The sequence below is a fragment of the Plecotus auritus genome, assembly GCF_963455305.1.
Source record: "Plecotus auritus genome assembly, chromosome: 5".
Taxonomy (NCBI): Eukaryota; Metazoa; Chordata; class Mammalia; order Chiroptera; family Vespertilionidae; genus Plecotus; species Plecotus auritus.
In genome coordinates this window covers 3,561,366-3,586,865 of record NC_137776.1, presented here as the reverse complement: position 1 = coordinate 3,586,865, position 25,500 = coordinate 3,561,366, and the positions used below count along the sequence as shown (strand labels likewise).

Below are 25,500 nucleotides of genomic sequence, written 5' to 3'. Positions count from 1 at the left end.
GAATGATTATCTTTGACATGAATATATTCAGCTACTGTTTATACAATGAAATCTTAACTAGTTGATAAAAATGGCACAATATTACTATGAGTATAGAAAACACTACATAAAGAAAATGTAAAGGCTGCCTGAAAAGTTAATGACTGATTCTGTTATCTGAGTCGGTGCTTCAGTGACGATGTACTCGGAGAAAACCATGTTTAGAGCATCATTACCGGACGGAAGAGGTTCACTGGCCTGTGTGCACCACAGCCCTGTAAGACACAAACAAGCGTTTGCAACCAAGAAAGTGAGGGTCTGTCAGTGGAGGAGATGGGGCCGCGCCCTGGGTCACAGGTGGGCTCATGCGGGAAGACCTGGCTCCCGGATGGCTTCCGGGGGATGGGTTATATAGGGAAATCATTACTCACGATTCCTGAAGGAGTTAGGGTCATTGTCTCTGCTGACTGGTGGGTGCTAGGGTGGGGGTCATTGACCATCGCATCTGGTCCTGATGTCGGCCATGGCATTGTTCTAATTTCACAAGAATTTGTTCAGGGGGTCATTCCACTTTCCTGCGCTGGAGCTGAAACACAACTGAGATATTATCCTTAGTTTGATGGAAAACTCTGTCTCTATGGTCAATAGACCCAAGATCTTGTTCCTAAGACCATTGGATGCTAATCAGACCTCACTGTCCTGAGAGCTTAATGATTAAGGAAGGGAGAGGGACATGGGTGAGTGAGGGTGCTGGGTGAGGCTGAAAATAAAACCTTGTCCCACAGCTCCCTTAAGCTGTCCTCCTGTTTTTTTTTGTGTGTTTTTTTTTAAAAAATATATATTTTTACTGATTTTTTACAGAGAGAAAGGGAGAGGGATAGAGAGTTAGAAACATCGATGAGAGAGAAACATCGACCAGCTGCCTCCTGCACACTCCCTACTGGGTATGTGCCCGCAACCAAGGTACATGCCCTTGACCAGAATCGAACCTGGGACCCTTGAGTCAGCAGGCCGACGCTCTATCCACTGAGCCAAACCCATTAGGGCTGTCCTCCTGTTTTTAAATTGTTTTTTCTTTTGGGTTCTCCGATTGAGTGATTTTTTTCTACCCTGTCTCCTAATTCACTGATCTGATCTGATCCTCAGCTTCCCCTAATCAGCTGTGTATCCCTTCCAATGTGTTCTTTATTAGCACTATATCATTCTTTATTTCTGACTGCTCTTTTTTCATAGTTATTGTATCTTTTCTCATGCTCTTGAGCATATTTACTGTCATTATTCTGAACTCTATATCAGATAAATTTCTTTGTTTTTTTTCATGACCAAAACCACTTTAATTTACAACTTCAACAGACAATATGAAGTCCACAACTCTTGAAATTCTGACCTTGCTCTTGTAAAAAGTTGAGTCTACGTTTTCAGTCTTCGTCATGCGGAAGGATACCCAATTCTTCATCCGTCCATTGAGAAGGATCTGGATATGGAAAGTGACCCAGCACAGCATCTGAGTCATGCCAAAAGCGCCAGAGAATCCAGAACCACATGGTTGCACTGAAGAACTCACCCTTGATCACCTGGGACCTGGTGAGCTGGGGAAACTCTCTGTACCTGGGCTCAATGTGCACACCGCCACCAGCATGACGGACTCCGCTTCCAGACGCCTCCGCACGGAGGCCTCTGAAGAGGCTGCCTCCGCCGCCAGTGAAAGGCACATCCACGTCAGAGCCAACATGCCAGCCCGAGTCTGGACAACCGCCGCCGTCTATCAGATAAATTTCTTATCTCCATTTCATTAATCTCTTCTGGAGAAGTCTCTGGTTCTTTCATTTGGGGTTTGTTTTTTCATTTCCACATTTTGACTGTTTTGGATTTGTGACTGTGTATTAGAAAGATCTGTTACTCTCAATCTCTAGTGCAGGACAATGTCAAACGCTGTTTCTGACTAACTAGATCAGGCAAAGACTCAAAGCTCCAGAGACCGCCTCTGCCTGCTGACTGATTGGATTCAGTCTTTTTTTTTTTTTTTTTTCAGGGTGCTAACAGAATTTTATTTATTTTTAAATTTAATAAATCTTTATTGTTCAGATTAATACAATTGTTCCTCTTTCCCCCCCCCCCCCCATAGCTCCCCTCCACCCGGTTCCCACCCCACCCTCTGCACTTACCTCCCCCGCACTGTCCTCATCCATAGGTGTACGATTTTTGTCCAGTCTCTTCCCGCACCCCCCACACCCCTTCCCCCCTGAGAATTGTCAGTCCACTCCCTTTCTATGCCCCTAATTCTATTATATTCACCAGTTTATTTTGTTCCTCAGATTTTTAATTCACTTGATTTTTAGGTTCACTTGTTGATAGATATGTATTTGTTGTTCATAACTTTTATCTTTACTTTTTTCTTCTTCCCCTTCTTAAAGAATACCTTTCAGCATTTCATATAATACTGGTTTGGTGGTGATGAACTCCTTTAGCTTTTTCTTATCTGTGAAGCTCTTTATCTGACCTTACATTCTGAATGATAACTTTGCTGGGTAGAGTAATCTTGGTTGTAGGTTCTTGCTTTTCATCACTTTGAATATTTCTTGCCACTCCTGTCTGGCCTGCATAGTTTCTGTTGAGAAATCAGCTGACAATCGTATGGGTTTGTAGGTAATTAACTGTTTTTCTCTTGCTGCTTTTAAGATTCTCTCTTTGTCTTTTGCTCTTGGCATTTTAATTATGATGTGTCTTGGTGTGGTGCTCTTTGGATTCCTTTTGTTTGGGGTTCTGTGTGCTTCCTGGACTTGTAAGTCTTATTTCTTTCACCAGGTGGGGGAAGCTTTCTGTCATTATTTCTTCAAATAGGTTTTCAGTATCTTGCTCTCCGTCTTCTTCTGGCACCCCCATAATTCTGATGTTGGTACGCTTGAAGTTGTCCCAGAGTCTTCTTACACTATCTTCAACTTTTTGGATTCTTTTTTCTTTTCCGGTTGAATGTTTTTTGCTTCTTTGTATTTCAATTCTTTGACTTGATTCTTGCGTTCCTCTAGTCTGCTGTTGGATCTCTGTATTTTTTATTTCAGTCAGTGTATGTTTAATTTCTAGCTGGTCCTTTTTCATATCCTCGAGGGTCTTGCTAAATTTATTGGCCTTTTCTAGGATATTCTTGAAAAGCCTTATAACCGTGGTTTTGAATTCTATATCCAGTCGTTTGTTTTCCTCCATTTCTTTCATTTGTGATCTGTTTCTTTGCCTCTGCATTTTCGCTGCTTCCCTGAGTTGGTAGGGTAGCTTTGTGAGCTAGCTTTCCTATATGTCCCAGTGGGTCGGCCTCCCCAGTTAACCTGAGGTGGACACTCTTGGTGCACCCCTTTGTAGACTGTGTGTACAGCCTTATTGTAGTTAAGTCTTGATTATTGTTGGTATCACTGGGAGGAATAGACCTCCAGGCCAGTTGGCTGTGAGGATCAGCTGTGTCTACACTGGGAGAAGTTCGGTGCTGGATACAGCCTTATTAGGATTAGACTTGCAAAACTGCAAAAGCCTCTGTGCTCAGCTTGGATGGGGTGGAGTCTCAGGGCGGAGCAGACAGTCTTGGCTTCCCGTCAGCCCTGCCCTTGAACACGCGCCTCCAGACTTCTGCCTTCCGCAACTCCCCTGAGTTTCCGCCTAACAGTCCAGATTCCCCCTGTAAGAGCGTGGGTCCCCAGGGGCTCGCCTGGAACTGGGGTTCAGTGCAGTCGGAACTAGGGTTCAGTGCAGTCAGGAACTTCCGACTCCCTTCCGCTAGGGAATGCCTGTGGCAACCTCCGCATTCAGCTTTCTCTGCGAGCACTTGCGTGCGTGTGTGCGCGTGTGCGCACCTCCAGACCCGCCATGGCTCCCCCGGGTCTCTGAGTCTCCGTGTGCCTTTCTCTCTACCTGACAGTCCAGACTTCCCCTGTATGAGCCTGGGGTCCACGGGGGTTCGCCTGGAACTGGGGTTCAGTGCAGTCGGAACTGGGGTTCAGTGCAGTCAGGGGCTTCCTTCTCCCTCCCTCCAGAGAAAGTCAGCCAGGCTCTCAGTGGCCCTTCCTCTCTGCGCGCGTCTCCGTACCTCAGCCCTTTGCCGCTCCTCTGATTCTCCGTGAGCTTTCCTCTTTCCTTCTAGTTGTAGAATTTCCACTCAGCCAGCCTTCCTTCCTGTGGTTCTGGATGATGTCCATTTTATCTTTTAGTTGTAGTTTTGAAATAGTTGTGCGAGGCAGCAGTTTAGGTGCTTACCTATGCCGCCATCTTGGTTTCTCCTGGATTCAGTCTTGAGGGTATTCTGAGAACAACACCTTAGTAAGGGATTAGGCACAATGGCGCCCTCTTGTGGGAACAGTACCCTAGTCGGGGATTCAGTCTAACGGCTTTTTCTAATTGCGCGCACAGAAAAATCAGTTTGGAGGTGTCAAAAGTTCCCCACTTTGGCCATTTAAAGCGATATCATTTTTAAATTTTCCCATTTTTGTAGATACTTTCAAGTTGAAATTCTGTATGAATTGTACATGTACCCTGCTGGAGTATTAACGGGCTGGGATTCTTGGGGATTTATCAACCTTAGTGGTGCAATTTCCCATCTCTTTCTTTTTTTTTTATATCTGCAGAGTCTGAGCAAATTTTCTAGGGGTGTTATGTAGTACATTGAAGGGTGCTGCTTATTAGTTGAGCTCCATGAGGCTCTCACCCTTCGAGTTGCAATTCAACCCTTTTATCAGTTTCTCTCTCAGCTGTCTAAAACAACCAGAAGGGCTTGGGGCCCTGGCAGACCAAACCTTATGGGGGCCCCCTGGACAAGCCAGTCTGTTAATTACAGTTGAGTTGGGACTTCCCTATGGGTCTCCTGCATGTCATGAGGAATAACCTCTGACACCTCCACAAAGATTCTTAGTTGCCCAAGAACACCCGAGAATCGGGCAGGAGGGAGGATGTGCCCCTTTATCTTTGGAGCTGAAGGAGCTCAGCTCTCTTTTAAATGGCGAAGGGTTGTGCTCAGATTCTCAAAAAGCAATTCCGATTGAAAAGCCTGAATCAAAACCAGGCACTCATTTTTTCCTCCAGTTTCACCTATAGCCCGGGTTCTGTTAATTCTTAACCTTCGTTCCACCTTGAGGAGTTTAAAGTACAGCTCAGATAAAGTCAGACCCTCTGCCGAAAGCAAGGGGAGGTCCTGGGTCCAAGAGACAACTCATCCACGTTTGCCCGATGAGCAGGGAATCGGCAGGCTCAATGGGCCCTTTGCTGGATCCTAGCACTAAGACCGGGGATGCAGGGTGGTCCTGTGCGAGCGGCTCTGGAATCCTGCCAACTACGCTAGTAATGTTAAGGTAAAAAAAAACCCAAAACAACCCCATTCAAACTTGTAAAGAATTTTTGTGAGTTTATTGGAGCCAAACTGTCAACGATTGCTGGGAAGCAGAATCTCAATGTATTGAGATAGTGCTCTAAAAAATGGCGGCTTTTCACTTTGTTTTATAAATTTCCATCAAAGGAGGCGACCTAAGGGGATTACATGAAATCCATCGGTAATGAATTAGGGAGGTGGGAGAAAGCGAAGTGGGGAAACCTCTGTGATTGGATAAAGCGTGAAATGATGGACACATGCTTCTTTTACATAGGTGGGTACAGGATAGTTAACAGGTGACAATTCACATGATAACAATAGGATGAGGGAATTTGTGGCTTCTGCCCTGGTGCCATTCATTGTGCCCTTAGGGGTCCAGAGAAAAGGAAGTTACAAGCTGACATCTCACAGGTATGTTACGTTAGATGCAAAAAGACAATAGGGTCCGTAAAGACGGAAGTTGATCTTTGTCAGGAAAGATACAGGACATGACTACCCACCATAAACTGCTTTTTCAAATTAAAGGTTTTGATTTCAGACCATCCTTTTGGTTAATTTAGGACTCTTGAGTTTGCAAAGCCGCAATGCAGGCCTTCCCTGAGTTAGGTTAGTATGTGGCCCCTTTTCGTCCACATCAGAATGTCCACAAGAGGGCGCTACTGCAACTCCTCCCTTACTAGGGTGCTGTTCTCAGAATGTCCACAAGAGGGCACTATGGCATATTAGCAAGTAATCAGTTCTTTCAGCATGTCCCAGAAACAGATTGTAAGAAAATGGCCATGGATGTCCTCAAAGTGCTTTCAAAATTTAGAAACTAGTACATCTAAGTCTCCAACAAGTGCTTTATTTCAGTGTCAGAAGGCATGTTCATAACGCCTTGGAAATCTACCCCTTACTCTAGTTTGCGTTTCATTTTACCCAAATTTTTGGTCTCTTGAAACTCTCCTTAAGATGGGAAGGGATAGGTAGGAGATGCTCTCAGGACACTGATCAGACCATTCAGAACCTTTATATAGTGTGTTTTAAAAAAATATTTATGTATAGTTTGTATGCAGTATACCCAAAATACATGTCTTGGAAAGAAGCTGAGAATTTAATACCCTACCAGCACCCTTACAAAGTGTTTGAAGCCCTGTTAGGTAGTATACACTAGAACAAATATTATACACTTGACAGGGAAACAAAAAAATCCCCTTGAAAACTGTCAAGCTGAAACTAAGACATAGCATATTTTTGCATGTTCTTTCCCAAAGTGAAAAACTTAGACCATAAATTATACAGATAATACGTATACTATACATGTAAAGAAAATGATTCCGTGTTCTGTAGTCTTCTGTCTTGACCCTTCTTTAAAAAAATATTTTTATTGCTTTCAAAGAGGAAGGAAGAGGGAGAGAGAGAGAGAAACAACAGTGAGGAGAGAGAATCACCGATCGGCTACCTCCTGCACACCCCCTACTGGGGATCGAGCCCGAAACCTGGGAATGTATCCTGACTAGTAATGGAACTGTGACCTCCTGGTTCATAGGTCACGCTCAATCGCTGAGCTACACCGGCCAGGAAACCTTCTTTTTTCAACATTTAACTAAAAATGGGTCCAATTTCCATCTCACATAATGAGGAACTTCAATATCATCCTCCAACCCCCACATTTCTGGGGGGTTTTCTTCTCCTGGGCATTTTTTAAATTCCAGACTGTCACTACTGGCTCTGTGTACAAACTAACAATTTTGGGGGGGGCATAAGTATGTGAGTGAAATGTAGGATATGTTTAAGAATAATTAAGCAATTTAAGAATTGGATTGAAAGATTCTTTCTAAAGAGGGAGATTTCTGGACAAATTCACACAATAGTATGTGGTCTCATAGAGGGAACTTCTAGATACCAACCTAGAAAGACACTTTCATGTCAGTAAGGAAAAGATATTTCTATGGATCAGAGATTTCTCAAGACAATCTCAAGGGTTTCGGGATGCAATGTCTCCATCACTGTCTACTGGCAAGCTTCACACACTCACATCACTCATTGCTCTTGAAGTTGGCCACGCCTGGAGGAAATTGACATCTAAGATGACAGGCAGGTCCCATAATCTTTGAAGGTCACTGCCAGCTCTGAAATTCTATGATGCTATGACTAGACGGTTTCCTAAAACCCCTTTCAGCAATAAAGCCTTATGATTTAATTATATGCTGTCTTTTAATTATCTTGGCAATTTCCTTGAGGGCAGTAGTATAGGCCTATAAATGCTCTTAGGTGATTAAGATGCAATTATGCATTTCTAAATGCTAATAAATACAACTATATTCATGTAAAAATTCACTATGCTATTGTTTGCACTGTACAAGTGTAACTTGAGCCAGCATATCAGGATAGATTACAAAGTGAAATTGCTTGGTATTCAGTGAGTTTGATTTAGGGTCCACAGTCACACTCCAGAGGATTTGTTAAGACAAGCATGAACACTGATCCTCACCCACTTAGCCTTGGATCACAAGGAAAGATGACCTTGGCAGACAACATTAATGCTTTTAAAAATTGGCCTTGTGCCCAGCTGGTGTGGCTCAGTGGTTGAGCGTCAACCTATGAACCAGGAGGTCATGGCTTGATTCCGTCAGGGCACATGCCCAGGTTGCAGGCTGGATGCCCTTGGGGGGGGGGGGGGGCGAGCGGTGTGCAGGAGCTGATCAATGATTCTCTCTCATCATGGATGTCTCTGTCTCTCCCTTTCCCTTCCTCTCTCTGAAATCAATAAAAACGTATTTTTAAAAAATTGGCCTTGTGTTATACTAAGTGCAAGAAGGCAGACACACAAGGCTATCTGCGGTGTGATCCCATTTATATGACCTTCTGGAAGAGGCAGAACGATAGAGGCAGGAACTGAGTCAGTCCTTGTGTTGGGGGTGGGGGCTGAGTTCACGGGGCGGGAGGGAGCGCTGTGGGGGACAGTGTCCCACGCCTTCCTCCTGGTGCCGGTACGCTGCTGTGCGTGCGTATTTGTCATCATCTGGACACGGGAAAAGGGTGAACGTCGCTGTGTGAGTTATTCAACCTCAGCCAAACCGACATATTGAAAAACTGGGGCGGGGGTGGGGGGACAGACAAACGCTAGGCTTTGGGGCAAGCGCTGTACAGGGTGCCATGAAGAAAGGTTCCCAACCTCCTCTGGGGAAACCGGGGGCCTGGGTAAGATGGCCCTGCGGTAGGAAGGCTGTGTGGGTTCCCTGCCCCTAAGCTGCCTCTCCCTTTTTTAGCATTTCCTGCATTCTTTACTCCTCAACTAGGACAAAAAGGTCAGTGGATGGAATAAGACTGGTTGTTGCTCCCAACCTCCTGCAGTCCCATCTGCCCCCGTCTTTTACCTCCGGGCTTTTCCTCGAGGCCCTACTTCAGAGGTCACAGTTTATCATTTTGACATATTTGTTTCTTTGTTTATTTGAAAGAGATTTACAGGAGCTTTCCAATTTCCAAGCGAAATCCGAGGCTCTAAGACTCACAAGGCGGAGGGGGCGGGGGGTCGGGGGGAGAGATGTCATGGCTGGAGAGCCGGAGGGTCTCAAGATTCTACTTCAGCCAAAACCGGTGTGGCTCAGTGGATGGAGCGTCGGCCTGCGGACTGAAAGGTCCTGGGTTCGATTCCGGTCAAGGGCATGTACCTTGGTTGCGGGCACGTCCCCAGTGGGGGGTGTGCAGGAGGCAGCTGATCAATGTTTCTCTCCCATCGATGTTTCTAGCTCTCTATCCCTCTCCCTTCCTCTCTGTAAAAAATCCATAAAATATATTAAAAAAAATAAAAAGATTCTACTTCAAAGGCCGAAGGGCTTGTCTTCCCTGTCAGGACTGTTTCTCTTTTCTTTAATTCCTGTGCCCGGCACATTCCTGAGGACCCTGAGGATCCGGCCCAGCTGGTCCCGTGGGGAAGCCGCTCTCTGGATGTGGTTCCGTCGGGGCAGCTGCCAAGGCACTCACCTGGAAAGCAGGCCTCAGGACCGCGTGGCAGGCGTCCTTGGCATCTCCCTAGCCGGCAGGGAGCGCTCGTGATGCTCCACTGGGGCTGGGGTGGGGGTGATGATAAGAACCTGCCCCGTCTCTGTCACCTGTAGCATCGGGCACGTTCCCGGGCCTCGCACTCCAGCCGTGGGCAAACTACGGCCCGCGGGCCGGATCCGGCCCGTTCGGCTGTTCTATCCGGCCCGCGGAGCCGAAAGAGCGGAGGGTTCTCTTGCTCTCCCCTCCGCTCCTTTACTTTGAATTTATATTAGTTCACACAAACACTCCATCCACGCTTTTGTTCCGGCCCTCCGGTCCAGTTTAAGAACCCATTGTGGCCCTCGAGTCAAAAAGTTTGCCCACCCCTGCACTAGGCACTGTGGTGGCTGTCGATGGCTTCCTGACTGGCCTCTCCTCTCTCTGCCAGGGCTCCCTCCTCCCTCCACTGCTCCTGAGCGACCCACGCCTCCCTCGGCATTCCGTTCCACACCAAACCTCCCCACCCAGCTGTCTTCCCTCCTGGCCGCCCTGAAGGCTGCACCGGGGCCTTCTCTGAGCTTCCCTGAGACCTGCTTATACCTGTCACAGCCCACCCGCTCTACTTCAATGGTACCCCGATTTCCCCGTCTTTTCCCTCTCCCGCTCCCCACGGCCCCTTTCCAACGCTGGGCTTATTGAGGGCAAAGATTTTAAAATTTTATTTTTGGTGGGTTGGTGTGTTTTTCCCTATCTGGAACATTCTAGATGCCTTAAAAATGTTTGCCAATGAGTAAATAAGAACCTGTTCATGCTGCTTTTGGAAGTCTGCTTCATCAGTTAGAAATGCTTTCAACTGCAAGTGAAAGGAAAGCGTGCTAGTTTGCATTGCCGTGTGCAAACAGACACCTCTCCTTCCGGTGTGGAAACACGCTTGGAGAAAGCATCCGCTGGCCTGGCTTTAGAGGTGCAGCGGTGGGGCCGGGTGCCGTGGCTTGCTGGACCTTTCCTTCGTGGTCACAGATGATTGTCTCAGGTGCTCCGCTGACGAGGCACGTGGAAAGCACTGTGTTGGTTTCTGTTGCTGTGTGACAAATCGTCACAAACACAGCAGCTTGAAGTAATAACGTATTATCTCACAGTTTTCACGGGTCAGAACTTGGGGTGGGCTTCCTCTTTCTGGTAGTGATTTGAAATCAGTCTTCTTAAGTTCACCACGAGCTCCCCTTCTCTGTGCTCCGCCGGTTCCCCACCTGACGATTTCCTGGAGGCTTGCGTCACAGTGCGGGAGGCCGCTGGCGGGGGTTGAGTGGTTTTCTCTTTCCAGTTAATGTGAAATTTGGACATCCTCCGTTTTCATGCTGAAGACATGGTTTTGATGAGGTTTTATTTGATTTGTTGTTGTTGTTGCCAACATTGTTTGTTGGCGGGATTATGTTGGGAGATTCCGATGGATGCCCCCACCATTATCTTGGCACCTAGAAGTCCTCCTAATAGTTACCCTAAACCTGTCTCATTTGCCAAAAGACACAGGGAGTCCATTGACTCAAATGATCGCATCTTGTTCTTTAAGCTCCTGTGTCAGTTAAGAATGAAATTGAGCTATGGGTTAAGGCAGTGGTCAGCAAACTGCGGCTCGCGAGCCACAGGCGGCTCTTTGGCCCCTTGAGTGTGGCTCTTCCACAAAATACCACGGCCTGGGCGAGTCTGTTTTGATGAAGTGGCGTTAGAAGAAGTTTAAGTTTAAAAAATGTGGCTCTCCAAAGAAATTTCAATCGTTGTCCTGTTGCTATTTGGCTCTGTTGACGGATGAGTTTGCCGACCCCTGCGTTAAGGAGACCCGGAAAATAGTGGTGCAAACAAATGAGGGTGTTTTTCTTGTGTCACAAGAGGTAGCGGGCAGTGGGCATCGTTCAATAGCATGGTGAGGTCAGTGTGGTTATCTCTGACTTTTTTTTCCCAGGGAGATATTTTTTTTTCTTTCTTATTGTTTAAACCTTTCTTCATGGTTACCATAGTTACAAAAGGCTACTCCACCTCCAGCACTGCATCTAGGATCCAACTATGAAGAAGGGCAGAGCGAAAGGGCAAAAGGCACTTGTCGGCTGTCTGCTACACTTCGAAGATTTTCCCTAAAAGCCCCTCCAAGAACCTTTGCTCACACCTGGTTACCCAGAGTTGGGTGAATGACAACTTCTAGCTGCAAAGGCGAATGCGAAATGTGGTCTTTGTTCGTTTGTTTTCTTGTTTTGTTTCTCTTAGGCCAGCCGTGGGCAAACTACGGCCCGCGGGCCGGATCCGGCCCGTTCGGCTGTTCTATCCGGCCCACGGAGCCGAAAGAGCAGAGGGTTCTCTTGCTCTCCCCTCCGCTCCTTCACCAGCAGCAGTGTTAACATGGCAACGTCGGGAAACACGGCCGCAGCTCCTTCTTCTGAGTGGGAGGATTTATACCCCCATTCAGTAGAAGGAACAACCTCTCCATCTTCCAGAGGCTCCTTGGAATGCCCGCGGACGCGTCCCCCGACATCACCCTGGGAATGCGGAGACATGTTATCGTGGTGATGGAGGGAGACACGCCCCTGGAGAGCACAGGATCAGAGCACAGTTTGAAATGAATAAAACTATTGAAATAATAAAAAAAAAAAAGACCGTACCCTTTTATGTAATGATGTTTACTTTGAATTTATATTAGTTCACACAAACACTCCATCCATGCTTTTATTCCAGCCCTCCGGTCCAGTTTAAGAACCCATTGTGGCCCTCGAGTCAAAAAGTTTGTCCACCCCTGTCTTAGGTAGATTATTGCCTACAACGAAATTGAGGAGCTATTAGTATGGAAAAGGAGAGTAATGGGTATTGAGCAGGCAGTTAGCAATTCTCCCCTGCAGCTCCCAAACTCCAGAGCGGATGATCTGGCACTACTGACTCAGACAATTCCCAGACCCATGAGGACGGCCCATCTTTGGGAGAAACCTGTATCAGGAGAGGTCGGGGAATGACGGAGAGACGCGCAGCTCTGGAAAAAGGCCGAAAGGAAGCCGCACTACATTGCCCCGGGCCAGTTGACCTTCGCTCAGGAGGGAGCCCCAAACAACAATTCTCTTTCTAGAGCGCATTAGGAACCCCCCAGGTCGTAAAGAAGGACACCATTCTCTTCTCTGCTCTTTTCCTCACTCTTCCTGTAAATGGAAGGAATTCTGCACGAAGTGAGCTCTTCAGGAGGTAGAATCTAGAGCAGGACCTTCTGATCTCAGCATGGGAAGAGCTAATGGGTTAAATCAGGGGTCGGCAAACTCATTCGTCACCAGAGCCAAATGTCAACAGGATAACGATGGAAATTTATTTTGAGAGCCAAATTTTTTAAACTTAAACTTCTTCTAACGCCACTTCTTCAAAATAGACTCTCCCAGGCCGTGGTATTTTGTGAAGAGCCACACTCAAGGGGCCAAAGAGCCGCATGTGGCTCGCGAGCCGCGGTTTGCTGACCACTGGGTTAAATGATGTTCAGAATGACCCTCAGCATCTCATCTAACACACACACACACGAAGACTGCATATATGATGCCCTCATAGGTACACATCTCTAAATCATCATTAACTCAGCTAAAAGGATGCAGCCACCATGGAAACAATCCAGTGGTTCTTCAAAAAGCTAGACATAAAATGACTGTATGACTCAGTAATTCTACTTCTAGGTATATATCCAAAAGAATTTAAAACAGGGACTGGAACAGATACTTGAATGCCAGTATTTATTGAAGCATTACTCACAATATTTAAAAAGTAGAAATAACTCAATTGTCCATCAGCAAATGAATGGAGAAATAAAATGTGGTATATACACACAGTGGAATATTATTCAGCCATGAAAAAGAATAAAATTCTGATACATGCTCCGACATGGATGAACCTTAAACACATGCTAAGTGAAATAAGCCAGACACCAAAAGAACAATTATTATATGAATTATCTAGATGGGAAAATTCATAGAGACAGAAAGTATATTAGCGGTTATGAGGAATTGAGAGAAGAGGGGAATAGGGAATTATTGCTTAATGGGTACAGAGTTTCTGTTCGGGTGTTGAAAAAATTTGGGAACAGATAGTTGTAATTGTTTGCCCAATATTGTGAATGTAATTAATGCATCTGAATTGTACAGTTAAATTTTATGTTACATATGTTTTATCACATTTACCCCCCAAAATGAGAAATATACTGTGAGCCAGGGAGATTTGGAGACAGGTGGTCATACTTTGTAGGAAGCTATTGGCTGCACCTTGTGACACACATACAGATGTATACAGATGTAGATTTATGCACACAAAAAACAACCCAGGTACCTAAACCCAGGTACCCAGATAAACACAAGAGCTACAGACCTCTTGGTATGTACATATCTACATACATACAATCTGTACTTTGTATAAAAAGATGGTTGATTTAAACCACCGTCAGGATTCACCCATTGCTCAATAGGGTGCACACACCTCATTACGTCTTGTCACAGTACAGGCACACAAGTTAGCCAAAGGACCCGCTTACCTAAGGAAAAGCATGTTCTAGAGATGGAAGGTAACAAATGCTTGCACATCACCCAGATAACCATGATGCCTGATATAGCAGTGAAAGGGCTCTAGAGCCTGGACATGGATTGGCTGATTGGTAGGTGGGAGAATCAGGGTACTGGGTAAAAAGATGTTGGAGGACAGGGAGGAGAGATCGAAGGATGGGTGAGATGGGGGAGTGGGAAGATGAGTGGGTGTTCACATCATACAGAAACCATCAAACAGCCTCTTTGTCAAGGAGATTCAAACCAAAATAAACTGGAGTTGCCAAATTTTACTCTTTTATCTGACCTGTTCCTATCTGACCTCTGGTATCGGAGGACAAGCTGTACATGCAGTTCCCTTTATAATTTCTTAGCCCCTCCCACTGGCCCAGCGTTAGTCTACCTCAGGTGAGATGGTAGCTGCTTTCTCTAGCTTCTTTCTGCCCAACACAGTGAACTCCTAACACGGTCTGAGTTCAGCTGGGGAAAGTGCCACGCCCACCAGCAGCCATCAGGGCCCCACAGGCAGAATGACTGAGAGTTAACATCTTACCCTTTTCTGTCAGCAAGAGAATTTGCAATTTACTGCTAATCAGTAAAATCACAGTGAGTTACATAGCATTGCTGGTATTTCCTCTTTTCAGCCTGCTTTGGAAATCCCAACAGCAGCCTACACTAGTATAGAGTCTTGTAATTTAGCAAATAAATTGTCTCGGTGTGTTCTGTTTTTTCTCTGAGTTTCACAATAGTTTCCTGAAGAAAGTATAGTTATTGACTAAAAATCGGTATTTTAATAGAGAACCAAGATTGGTTTTGATTTTTAATTGTAGGTAATATCTATTTATTTATTTATTTGAATCATATATGAGTGTTTATTCCAATACTGCCGGCGGTATGGGAGAGCAGCAGGTCATCCACAAAAATCTGCTCTGCAGTACCCCATAAGTCCCATAATTTTATGTTACATATATTTTATCACATTTCCCCCCCAAAATGAGAAATATACTGTGAGCCAGGGAGATTTGGAGACAGATGGTCATGCTTATACACGGTAAGACCAGGATTACGGGGAGAGTAGGGATTACAGGCATGGGGAAGTAGGCAGTGTGGGCTGAGGTGGAGCTCCGTTGTTTGGGCAACAAGATTGTTAATCTTTCCGTGATAAAGGCAGTTCTTGAATGAGAACGGGCCATATTCCAAGGTTGACTCCCAGGCCCCGGGGCGTACAACTCCCAGCCAGGTCAGAATGTCCTTTAACCAACACAAGGCAATCATGGATAACAGAGCATGATTAATATTTCCCATAACCATAGCTAGCCCCCCATATTCTATTTTTGCCCCTAACATTTCCCCACTGCTATTTCTATCATCTCATATCTATAGATTCCTTTTACATGAAAAGTCTCATCTTGCTGAACTGCATTTGCTTCTGCCTTGAAAGCAGTTCCCAGGGATGGCATACACCAAATGCAGGATCCTGTATATGTTTTCTGTCTACCGAGAATTGTCAGAAAGATTAAAACAGCACATTCCTTTGAATTCCTCCCAACTGTGGTCATGCCACAAACAGCAAACAATCTGTTGCTGCCCGATTCTCCAGAACGGCCTCCCTGACCTGGCTCAGCTCCTAGTTTATCCCATGTATGGCCCTGGAGGTGGCATTCAGGGCTTTTACCATGCTCCAAGCCAGCTGGGCCACTTCCCCTTTAAGGGAGCCTGCCAGTACCAGCAGAACAGAGACGGATAAAACAGTATGGTCAGCAGGGCTCCAGGTGGAGATGCCATTGCAGTCCAGTGCAACAGCCGTGAGGAGGTCTCTTTGGGTTACAACCCTGTGATGTTTCTGGGGTTCAAAGATATCAGTCATCCTAAGGAACAAGGCTCCTCTCCCCCTGCCCCCCGTGCTGTTGGCAGGGACATATGAATAAACAGTTACCCCACATGTCAGAAACCAATCGCCCGGCGGTTTAGTATGTCCATTACTATAAGGGAGGGTAACATTATCAGAACAATTCATACTGTAGTTAATAGATAATTAAAGACCATAACTAGAACACCTGGTAAAAGTCAGACATTCACCACAGGGAACTACTGCATTAACCTTTAGAGCAAGCGTGTCGAACTCACAGGCTAACACAGGCCAGATGAAAAGGTTTAAGCTTATGTGGCCGCAAAAAAACAAAAGCTTCCATTTTCATAGAAACATAGGTTTATTTCGATAGAGACATGCTGAATGCAAAGGGCTGAAATAAAAGAGTCATCATTAACATAAAATAATAGAACATTTTAATAAAAATTAATATTTTTCTTGAACATTTTCTTACCAGACACTGAATAACTGCACAAATTAATAAGAGTAATGCAAATAAACCTATTTTTCTTGTTCTCCAAGAGAGAAATATTTCCCGTTGCGCACACCAAACAACTCAGTCCAAGACTAATGACGTGGCCATCGGCTGCTAAAATATTCGCTGCTATTATTAGTGGAGGGAAATGGTGCGCCTGCGCGTAAGGGAAATGAATGCAACACGATTATAGTAATTAGTCATTAGTGAACCTTGCAGTTCGTTATTAATAATTACGTATAACAGGATATTGTAAAAATTAAGTTACGAAATTTTTATTAAAACGTTTCTTACATACCATTATATTGGCTGGGCCACAAAAATATTTGTTGTGGGCCGCATGCAGCCGGAGGCCACGAGTTTGACATGCTTGCTTTAGAGGAAATATCCCTCCATCCTTTTCCCAGACAGTGGGTCCCAACATATAAAGGTCCCTGTATATGACTTTCCAAAATGAATGGAATAATTCTATATATTCCCAACAGGTGTCCCAACTCCTCCTGAGCAAAGGTAAAGGTCAGTTCTGCCCAGGTTCCTCCATGGCCAGCTCAGAGCAGTTGGAGTGGTGAGAAGCACCTCTCAGGGCCCCGTCCATTTCTCCTCCAGTTGGTCCATCCTCCTTGCTCTGCTTATGTCTAACTTCCTACCACATCCTCCCTCAAGTACCTTGGCTCTGAATTCTTTGAGAAAAGAGGCACAGGGTCTCTTCTGTAACTGCTTCATGCTAAGGAGGGACAACGTTTTCTTTCAGAGCCAAGGGATCCTTGCTCTCTGCCAGAGGGAAGATGAGCCCCGGGCACAGAAAGAGGTGGCAATGGCACCTAGAGGTGGTATTCCCTAGGTGAGAGTAGTGCTTGCAACCAGCCTCCAGTGGCTTTAATGTGAACGTACTATTTTCTTTTCTTTTTCCTTACAAAAATGGGAGTGGCCCCCCACTGCTATTTCTGTAGCCTGCTGGAGGGCACTTCTGCAGATCTGGTCCTCCTAGGAAAAGAAGCCAGCGGGGCCTCTTCTGCAGATCTGGTCCTCCTAGGAAAAGAACCCAGCGGGGTCTCTTCTGCAGATCGGGTCCTCCTAGGAAAAGAACCCAGCGGGGTCTCTTCTGCAGATCGGGTCCTCCTAGGAAAAGACCCCAGCGGGGTCTCTTCTACAGATCGGGTCCTCCTGGGAAAAGAACCCAGCGGGGCCTCTTCTGCAGATCTGGTCCTCCTAGGAAAAGAACCCAGCGGGGTCTCTTCTGCAGATCTGGTCCTCCTAGGAAAAGAACCCAGCGGGGCCGCTTCTGCAGATCGGGTCCTCCTAGGAAAAGAACCCAATGGAGCCTCTTCTACAGATCGGGTCCTCCTAGGAAAAGAACCCAGCGGGGTCTCTTCTGCAGATCTGGTCCTCCTAGGAAAAGAACCCAGCGGGGTCTCTTCTGCAGATCGGGTCCTCCTAGGAAAAGAACCCAGCGGGGTCTCTTCTGCAGATCTGGTCCTCCTAGGAAAAGAACTCAGCGGGGTCTCTTCTGCAGATCGGGTCCTCCTAGGAAAAGAACCCAGCGGGGTCTCTTCTACAGATCGGGTCCTCCTGGGAAAAGAACCCAGCGGGGCCGCTTCTGCAGATCGGGTCCTCCTAGGAAAAGAACCCAGCGGGGTCTCTTCTACAGATCGGGTCCTCCTAGGAAAAGAACCCAATGGAGCCTCTTCTACAGATCGGGTCCTCCTAGGAAAAGAACCCAGCGGGGTCTCTTCTGCAGATCTGGTCCTCCTAGGAAAAGAACCCAGCGGGGCCGCTTCTGCAGATCGGGTCCTCCTAGGAAAAGAACCCAATGGAGCCTCTTCTACAGATCGGGTCCTCCTAGGAAAAGAACCCAGCGGGGTCTCTTCTGCAGATCTGGTCCTCCTAGGAAAAGAACCCAGCGGGGTCTCTTCTGCAGATCGGGTCCTCCTAGGAAAAGAACCCAGCGGGGTCTCTTCTGCAGATCTGGTCCTCCTAGGAAAAGAACTCAGCGGGGTCTCTTCTGCAGATCGGGTCCTCCTAGGAAAAGAACCCAATGGAGCCTCTTCTACAGATCGGGTCCTCCTAGGAAAAGAACCCAGCGGGGTCTCTTCTGCAGATCTGGTCCTCCTAGGAAAAGAACCCAGCGGGGCCGCTTCTGCAGATCGGGTCCTCCTAGGAAAAGAACCCAATGGAGCCTCTTCTACAGATCGGGTCCTCCTAGGAAAAGAACCCAGCGGGGTCTCTTCTGCAGATCTGGTCCTCCTAGGAAAAGAACCCAGCGGGGTCTCTTCTGCAGATCGGGTCCTCCTAGGAAAAGAACCCAGCGGGGTCTCTTCTGCAGATCTGGTCCTCCTAGGAAAAGAACTCAGCGGGGTCTCTTCTGCAGATCGGGTCCTCCTAGGAAAAGAACCCAGCGGGGTCTCTTCTACAGATCGGGTCCTCCTGGGAAAAGAACCCAGCGGGGCCGCTTCTGCAGATCGGGTCCTCCTAGGAAAAGAACCCAGCGGGGTCTCTTCTACAGATCGGGTCCTCCTAGGAAAAGAACCCAATGGAGCCTCTTCTACAGATCGGGTCCTCCTAGGAAAAGAACCCAATGGAGCCTCTTCTACAGATCGGGTCCTCCTAGGAAAAGAACCCAGCGGGGTCTCTTCTGCAGATCTGGTCTTCCTGGGAAAAGAACCCAGCGGGGCCTCTTCTGCAGATCGGGTCCTCCTGGGAAAAGAACCCAGCGGGGCCTCTTCTGCAGATCGGGTCCTCCTAGGAAAAGAACCCAGCGGAGTCTCTTCTGCAGATCGGGTCCTCCTAGGAAAAGAACCCAATGGAGTCTCTTCTGAAGATCGGGTCCTCCTGGGAAAAGAACCCAGCGGGGCCTCTTCTACAGATCGGATCCTCGTAGGAAAAGAACCCAGCAGGGTCTCTTGCTTATGTCCTTTCCTGGTCACCAGAATATGTAATTGGACAATCAGTGGGTCCGTGCTGCCTGTCACGACTTGAGCCAATTAAGTAGATACGGTTGACTCATATATGAGCATTTATTCCAATACTGCTGGCAGTATGGGAGAACAGCCTGTCATCCACAAAAATCTGCTCTTGGTAATATCTCTTTAAAAGTACACTACTTTGAGTTAACTTTTAAATGGCTATAATTTTAACAGGTGTTAATAAAATTTGAGAGGTGTGTATGTGTGTGTGACAGAGATGTTTGATTTTGCTGAGTGAAGTCTGCAGTTCATAAAATCACTATTAATAGCAAAAGCAACTAAAACTGTTTTCATTATCCAGCTGTTATAAACCCATGCTCTAAGTTGTCTGAACTATAAAAAATATTGATTCTTTATTTTTACTTTGTTTTTTTTTAACAAATATTTATTGTTCAGATTATTACAATTGTTTCTCTTTTTTTCCCCCATAGCTCCCCTCCACTCAGTTCCCACCCCACCCTCTGCCCTTACCCTACCACTGTCCTCATCCATAGGTGTATGATTTTTGTCCAGTCTCTTCCTGCACCCCCCACACCCCTTTCCCCCCGAGATTTGTCAGTCCACTCCCTTTCTATGCCTCTGATTCTATTATATTCACCAGTTTATTCTGTTCATCAGATTTTTAATTCACTTGATTTTTAGGTTCACTTGTTGATAGATATCTATTTGTTGTTCATAATTTTTATCTTTACCTTTTTCTTCTTCTTCCTCTTCTTAAAGAATACCTTTCAGCATTTCATATAATACTGGTTTGGTGGTGATGAACTCCTTTAGCTTTTTCTTATCTGTGAAGCTCTTTAACTGACCTTCAATTCTGAATGATAGCTTTGCTGGGTAGAGTAATCTTGGTTTTAAATTCTTGCTATTCATCACTTTGAATATTTCTTGCCACTCCCGTCTGGCCTGCATAGTTTCTGTTGAGAAATCAGCTGACAATCGTATGGGTGCTCCCTTGTAGGTAACTAACTGTTTTTCTCTTGCTGCTTTTAATATTCTCCCTTTGTCTTTTGCTCTTGGCATTTTAATTATGATGTGTCTTGGTGTGGTCCTCTTTGGATTCCTTTTGTTTGGGGTTCTGTGTGCTTCCTGGACTTGTAAGTCTATTTCTTTCACCAGGTAGGGGAAGTTTTCTGTCATTATTTCTTCAAATAGGTTTTCAGTATCTTGCTCTCTCTCTTCTTCTGGCATCCCATAATTCGTTCGGATGTTGGTACGCTTGAAGTTGTCCCAGAGGCTCCTTACACTATCTTTATATTTTTGGATTCTTTTTTCTTTTTGCTTTTCCGTTTGGGTATTTTTTGCTTCTTTGTATTTCAAATCTTTGACTTGATTCTTGCGATCCTCTAGTCTGCTGTTGGATCTCTGTATATTTTTTATTTCAATCAGTGTATCCTTAATTTCTAGTTGGTCCTTTTTCATATTCTTGAGGGTCTCGCTAAATTTATTGGCAGTTTCTAGAAAATTCTTGAAAAACCTTGTAACTGTGGTTTTGAACTCTATATCCAGTCATTTGCTTTCCTCCATTTCTTTCATTTGTGACCTGTTTCTCTGTCTCCGCATTTTGGCTACTTCCCTGAGTTGACAGAGTGGCTTTGTGTGCTAGGTGTCCTGTGGGGCCCAGTGGCTCAGCCTCCCCAGTTACCTGAGGTGGACACTCTTGGTGGACTGTGTGCACAGTCTTGTTGTAGTTAAGCCTTGATAGTTGTTGGTATCACTGGGAGGAATTGACCTCCAGGCCAGTTGGCTGTGAGGATCAGCTCTGTCTACAATGAGAGAACTTCTGTGCTGGAGACACCCTTTTGAGACAAGACTTGCTTCAGTGGGGCTTTGGTGCTCACTGAGTCTGCCCCCTTAGTGTGTCCCTTATGGATCTGAGGAGTTGTAAATCTGGATGGTCCCACTCTGACCCCTGGGTACACTGGCTCTTGGATCTCCAAGGAGGTGCTAAGTTAGCTTCTGCCTGAGGCCACCCAGCAGGAGCTATGGAGAGATCTGCAGATTCCTCTTCTTTGTTTGGGTTTTGGAAGTGCCCAGATGAGGCCCAGCTGTGAAGCAATGCAAGCTGCTGTGGGGCCTTGGGCCTTCTTTTGGATGTTTGGGTCTTTATGACTCAGCTGCAGTTTGTTAGGTAAGTTTAGATTTCAAAGGACCAGGCCATTCGTATGCAAAAGCCTCTGCACTCAGCTTGGATGGGGCGGAGTCTCAGGGCGGAGCAAACAGCAATGGCTTCCCGTCAGCCCTGCCCTAATAGGCCCTCAGGTCTCAGTGTCCCATGGTAATTGCTGCAAGCACCTCTGAGAGAAAGCCGCCCTCGAGTTCCACCCGATGCCAGACAGTCCAGTTTCTCCCCGTATAAGTCTGGGTACCCAGAATCTTGCCCGGAACTAGAGTTCAGAGCAGTCGAGAGCTTGTGTCTCCCTCCCGCTTGAAAAAGACAGCCGCATACTCAGTTGCCAGCCCTTTCCACGTGCGCGCCTCTGTACCTCTGCACTTTACTTCCGCAGCTCCTGTGAGTCTCAGTGTGCTTTTCTCTTCCCTTCTAGTTGTAGAATTTCACTCAGCCAGCCTTCCTGTGGTTCTGGATGATGTCCATTTTGTCTTTTAGTTGTAGTTTTGAAGTGGTCGTGTGAGGCAGCAGTTTAGGTGTTTACCTATGCCGCCATCTTGGTTTCTCAAAGATATTGATTCATATAGAAAATGATCATGTTCTGGCTCTTCACTTACTTTGACTTTAATTATTCTGGAAAAATTATTCTATCTTTGAAAATAATTTACCTTTTGTAAGTATGCATGCATGGGTAACTCCAAGATGAATAGAGCACTTAAAAAGCAGAAACCTCTTCTGACAGCAGCTTGACTTATTCTGAAGAAATTAACCGAGAGAAATATCAGAAGTATGTGCCCTCTTTTAGGTGTAATACAAACTGAAGACAAATGTTGCTAACTTGGGCCGTCTGAGAAAGAACTCTGAGAGTCTTTGCATGTGATTTGCATCGAACTCACATGCCTACACAACATATCCCAAGCCAGCTGCCTCTGCAGGTTTCCTACTCAAAGAAAAGAAAGCTGGCCATTGTCAGAGTGAGGGAGGTGAGGAATGGAGAGCAGCAGCTATGCGTGGACTCTATAATTTGCTTAAGCCTGGCTCTGAGACGAGGTCCTACCGAGAACTTGGCTCCTCTGCCCCAACTCCACCCGCCCACCCCACCCGGGGGCAGGGACACCTCCAGGTGCCAGGCCAGAGGGCCACTGGAAACCAGAGCCAGTGCGAGTAACCAGGTGGTCTTGTGTTCGTTGTCTTTTCTTTTGAGTGCCTATGGATTAAAACTCTGTGCTTTTGTTTTTAACATTAGGGTTTTTCATTTTTTGATTTAAAATAAAAAATAATTTGTAAGAATATACTTGTTTATATAGAAAACACAGATAAGCCAAAAATTATATATATATATATATATATATATATATATATATATATATATAAAATATCAGTTTACAAACCTTCTATGTCTAGAATATCCTATTTTTATTTGATTTGATATATATATTTTGTATATATATATATATATATATATATAAACATATTTTGAAAAATCAAAATGGGATATTTAGACAGATTTGTAAATTGATAATTTTGCTTAATGTTAAGGAACATTATTTGATATTACTAAATAGACATCTATGGCATTATTCATGGCCACATAATATTTTATTAAAAGTAGCATTATTAGTTTACCTTCAATTCCTGGACACTTATGTCATGAAAGTGTTTCACGCTTGTACATACAGCTGTTCACATTTTCTGTTTATTTCTCCAGGATGACATTCTAGAAGTAGAATTGTTGACTGTACTTCTTTTAAGGTTTTTGAATATAGACAAATTTCCCTTCGTGAGGTCTTATCAGTTTACATCCAACCAGTGGCATGCCATCGTGTTTATTTCTGTATTTTCTCCACAAAGCAGGGTACAGACATTCTTAAAAACTGGTTTTATTTTATTGTTAGAAGCTATTTTTAAATCCTTTAAAAATTTATTATTACTTTCTTTATTGTTGAAAGTATTACAGATGTCCCCTTTATTTGTTTTTTCCATTGCCCCCTCCACCCCGCACCTGCCTCTCCTAGGCCTTCACCACTCTATTGTCTGTGTTCCTGGGCTGTGCATATATGCATATAAGTTCCCTGATTAATCTCTCCACACCCCGCCTTCCCTCTGAAATTCATCACTCTGTTCCATGCTTCTATGTCTCTGGATCTATTTTGTTCATCAGTTTATTTTATTCATTAGATTCCACAAATGAGTGAGATCATGTGATACTTATCTTTCTCTGATTGGCTTATTTCGCTTAACACAATACTGTCCAGATCCATCCATGCTGTTGCAAATGGTAAGAGTTCTTTCTTTTTTACAGTCGTGTAGTATTCCATGGTGTAAATGTACCACAGCTTTTCTATCCACGCATCTGCTGATGGGGACCCGGGCTGTTTCCAAATCTTAGCTCTGGTAAATTGTGCTGCTGTGAACATAGGGGTGCATATATCCTTTCTGATCGGTGTTTCTAGTTTCTTGGGATATAGTCCTAGAAGTGGGATCACTGGGTCAAATGGGAGTTCCATTTTTAGTTTTTTGGGGAAACTCCATACTGGTCTCCACAGTGGCTGCACCAGTCTGCATTCCCACCAGCAGTGCACGAGGGTTCCTTTTTCTCCGCATCCTCGCCAGCACTTGTTGTTTGTTGATTTGTTGATTAAAAAAACTGGTTTTAAAAGAAAGTAAAACAAAGAACGTGAAGAGAAACAACATATAAGCATAAATGAAGGAAATAAGGACCTGGCTACAGAAAAAAAGTTTCTTTCCCCAGACACATCCAACTCTAGTCAGATTCCTTTGTTTTTTTCCTATGTGTGTATGCATGTATGTACGTACGTACGTCATGTGAGGGACATGGAGGTAGAGACAGTCTCCAAACCTATTTCTTTTCCTTCTGTGCACACAGCCAGACTACATTTCCCAGGCTCCTCTGGGGTTAACGGTGATCAGGAGGCCTGGCCTACAGAATGTGGGTGGAAATGATAGATGCTGTTTCCAAGCCGGCCCTCCCCCCGCCCCCCCCGCCCCCACACACAACCCTCCCCGCCCTCCTCTCCCTTTGTGTGTCTGAGTGGCGCAGGGGAATCTGCAGAGGACTCAGACGTGGAGGGCCAGAGTCTCAGGAGGGAGGAGCTCAGGTCTCTGAGTCACTTCAAGGAAAGCCGCTTGTCAAATACCCACACTGAACTGTGGTTACACAGCCATTAAAATCCATTGTCTTAAATCACTGAGATTATGCAAAAACTATAGGAGCAGATAAACAAAAGAGGCATATTAGACAGAATTCCAAAGACCAGAGATAACTACTTGTTACAGAAATTAGTCTGCCCTGACAAACCCAGGCATTTTGCTGCTTTTAGTCAGAATTTGTGGTAAAAAAAATGAGGGCTGGGCCCTAGCTGGTTTGGCTCAGTGGATAGAGCGTCAGCCTGTGGACTGAAGGGTCCTGGGTTCAGTTCCAGTCAAGAGCACATGCCCCGGTTGCAGGCTTGATCCCCAGTGGGGGTGTGTGCAGGAGGCAACCAATCAATGATTTTCTCTCATCGTTGATGTTTCTATCTCTCTCTTCCTCTCCTTTCCTCTCTGAAATCAGTAAAAATATATATACTTCTTTAAATGAGGGTTGAGTATTCTTTTCTCTTCCTTAATCATCTTCCCCCTTCTTGAATACCGGCTGTGGAAAATAATAAGCTATTATGTACATAGTAATTATCTTATGTATAGAAAACTGTGTCTATGGGTAAGGTACATTCTTCTCTACATACATCTCACACTGAAATCTTCATGTCAAAGGAGTAGAAAATTGACCTAAGTAAATAACATGACTTGATTTGGAATGATGTCAGTCTATGGTCAGAGAATGCACACTTAGGTTTGAAGGAGAGACCAGTTCTAACAAATCATTTTATCTGTTCTCCAAATTCCTCAGCTGCTTTGAAATTAGGGAGACCATGTGATTGCTGTGAGCCAATGGAATGTGAGCAGAAGCCACAGGCGCTGCTTTGGGGCCGAGGTAGCGACAGGCCCACCTGAGATTCCCTGTCTCTCCGTCCCTGCAGCAATGCTGAGGAGCTGGTGCGGCCACGGACGGCGAGCCTCCACCACCCTGCCCTCCCTAGCTGTACCAGATGCGTAGCACCGGCAAGCATGGAGCCTTCCCGTGCTACGTCACTGAGAGCTCGGGTGAACTGGGCCACCGCAGCATAAGCCTGTCTTTCCCTCATGCATTCTCTGTACTTTGTTCATCCTCCACACCAGGCGTCCTCAA

At 45.5% G+C, this 25,500-nt stretch overlaps 2 protein-coding genes across 3 annotated transcripts in view; one reads left to right on the top strand and one right to left on the bottom strand.

Moving 5' to 3' along the window:
- Positions 1-25,500, top strand: part of LOC308247772 (uncharacterized protein) — a 246,509-nt gene that overhangs the window by 55,367 nt on the left and 165,642 nt on the right. The window lies entirely within an intron of this gene.
- On the bottom strand, positions 1,357-13,893 carry LOC308249501 (NADH dehydrogenase [ubiquinone] 1 beta subcomplex subunit 2, mitochondrial-like; the record flags this gene model as incomplete). Its single annotated transcript, XM_080671103.1, has 2 exons — positions 1,357-1,741; positions 13,830-13,893. The coding sequence occupies 2 exons, from the start codon at positions 13,891-13,893 to the stop codon at positions 1,398-1,400; spliced, it is 408 nt and encodes a 135-aa protein (XP_080527229.1). The 3' UTR covers positions 1,357-1,397.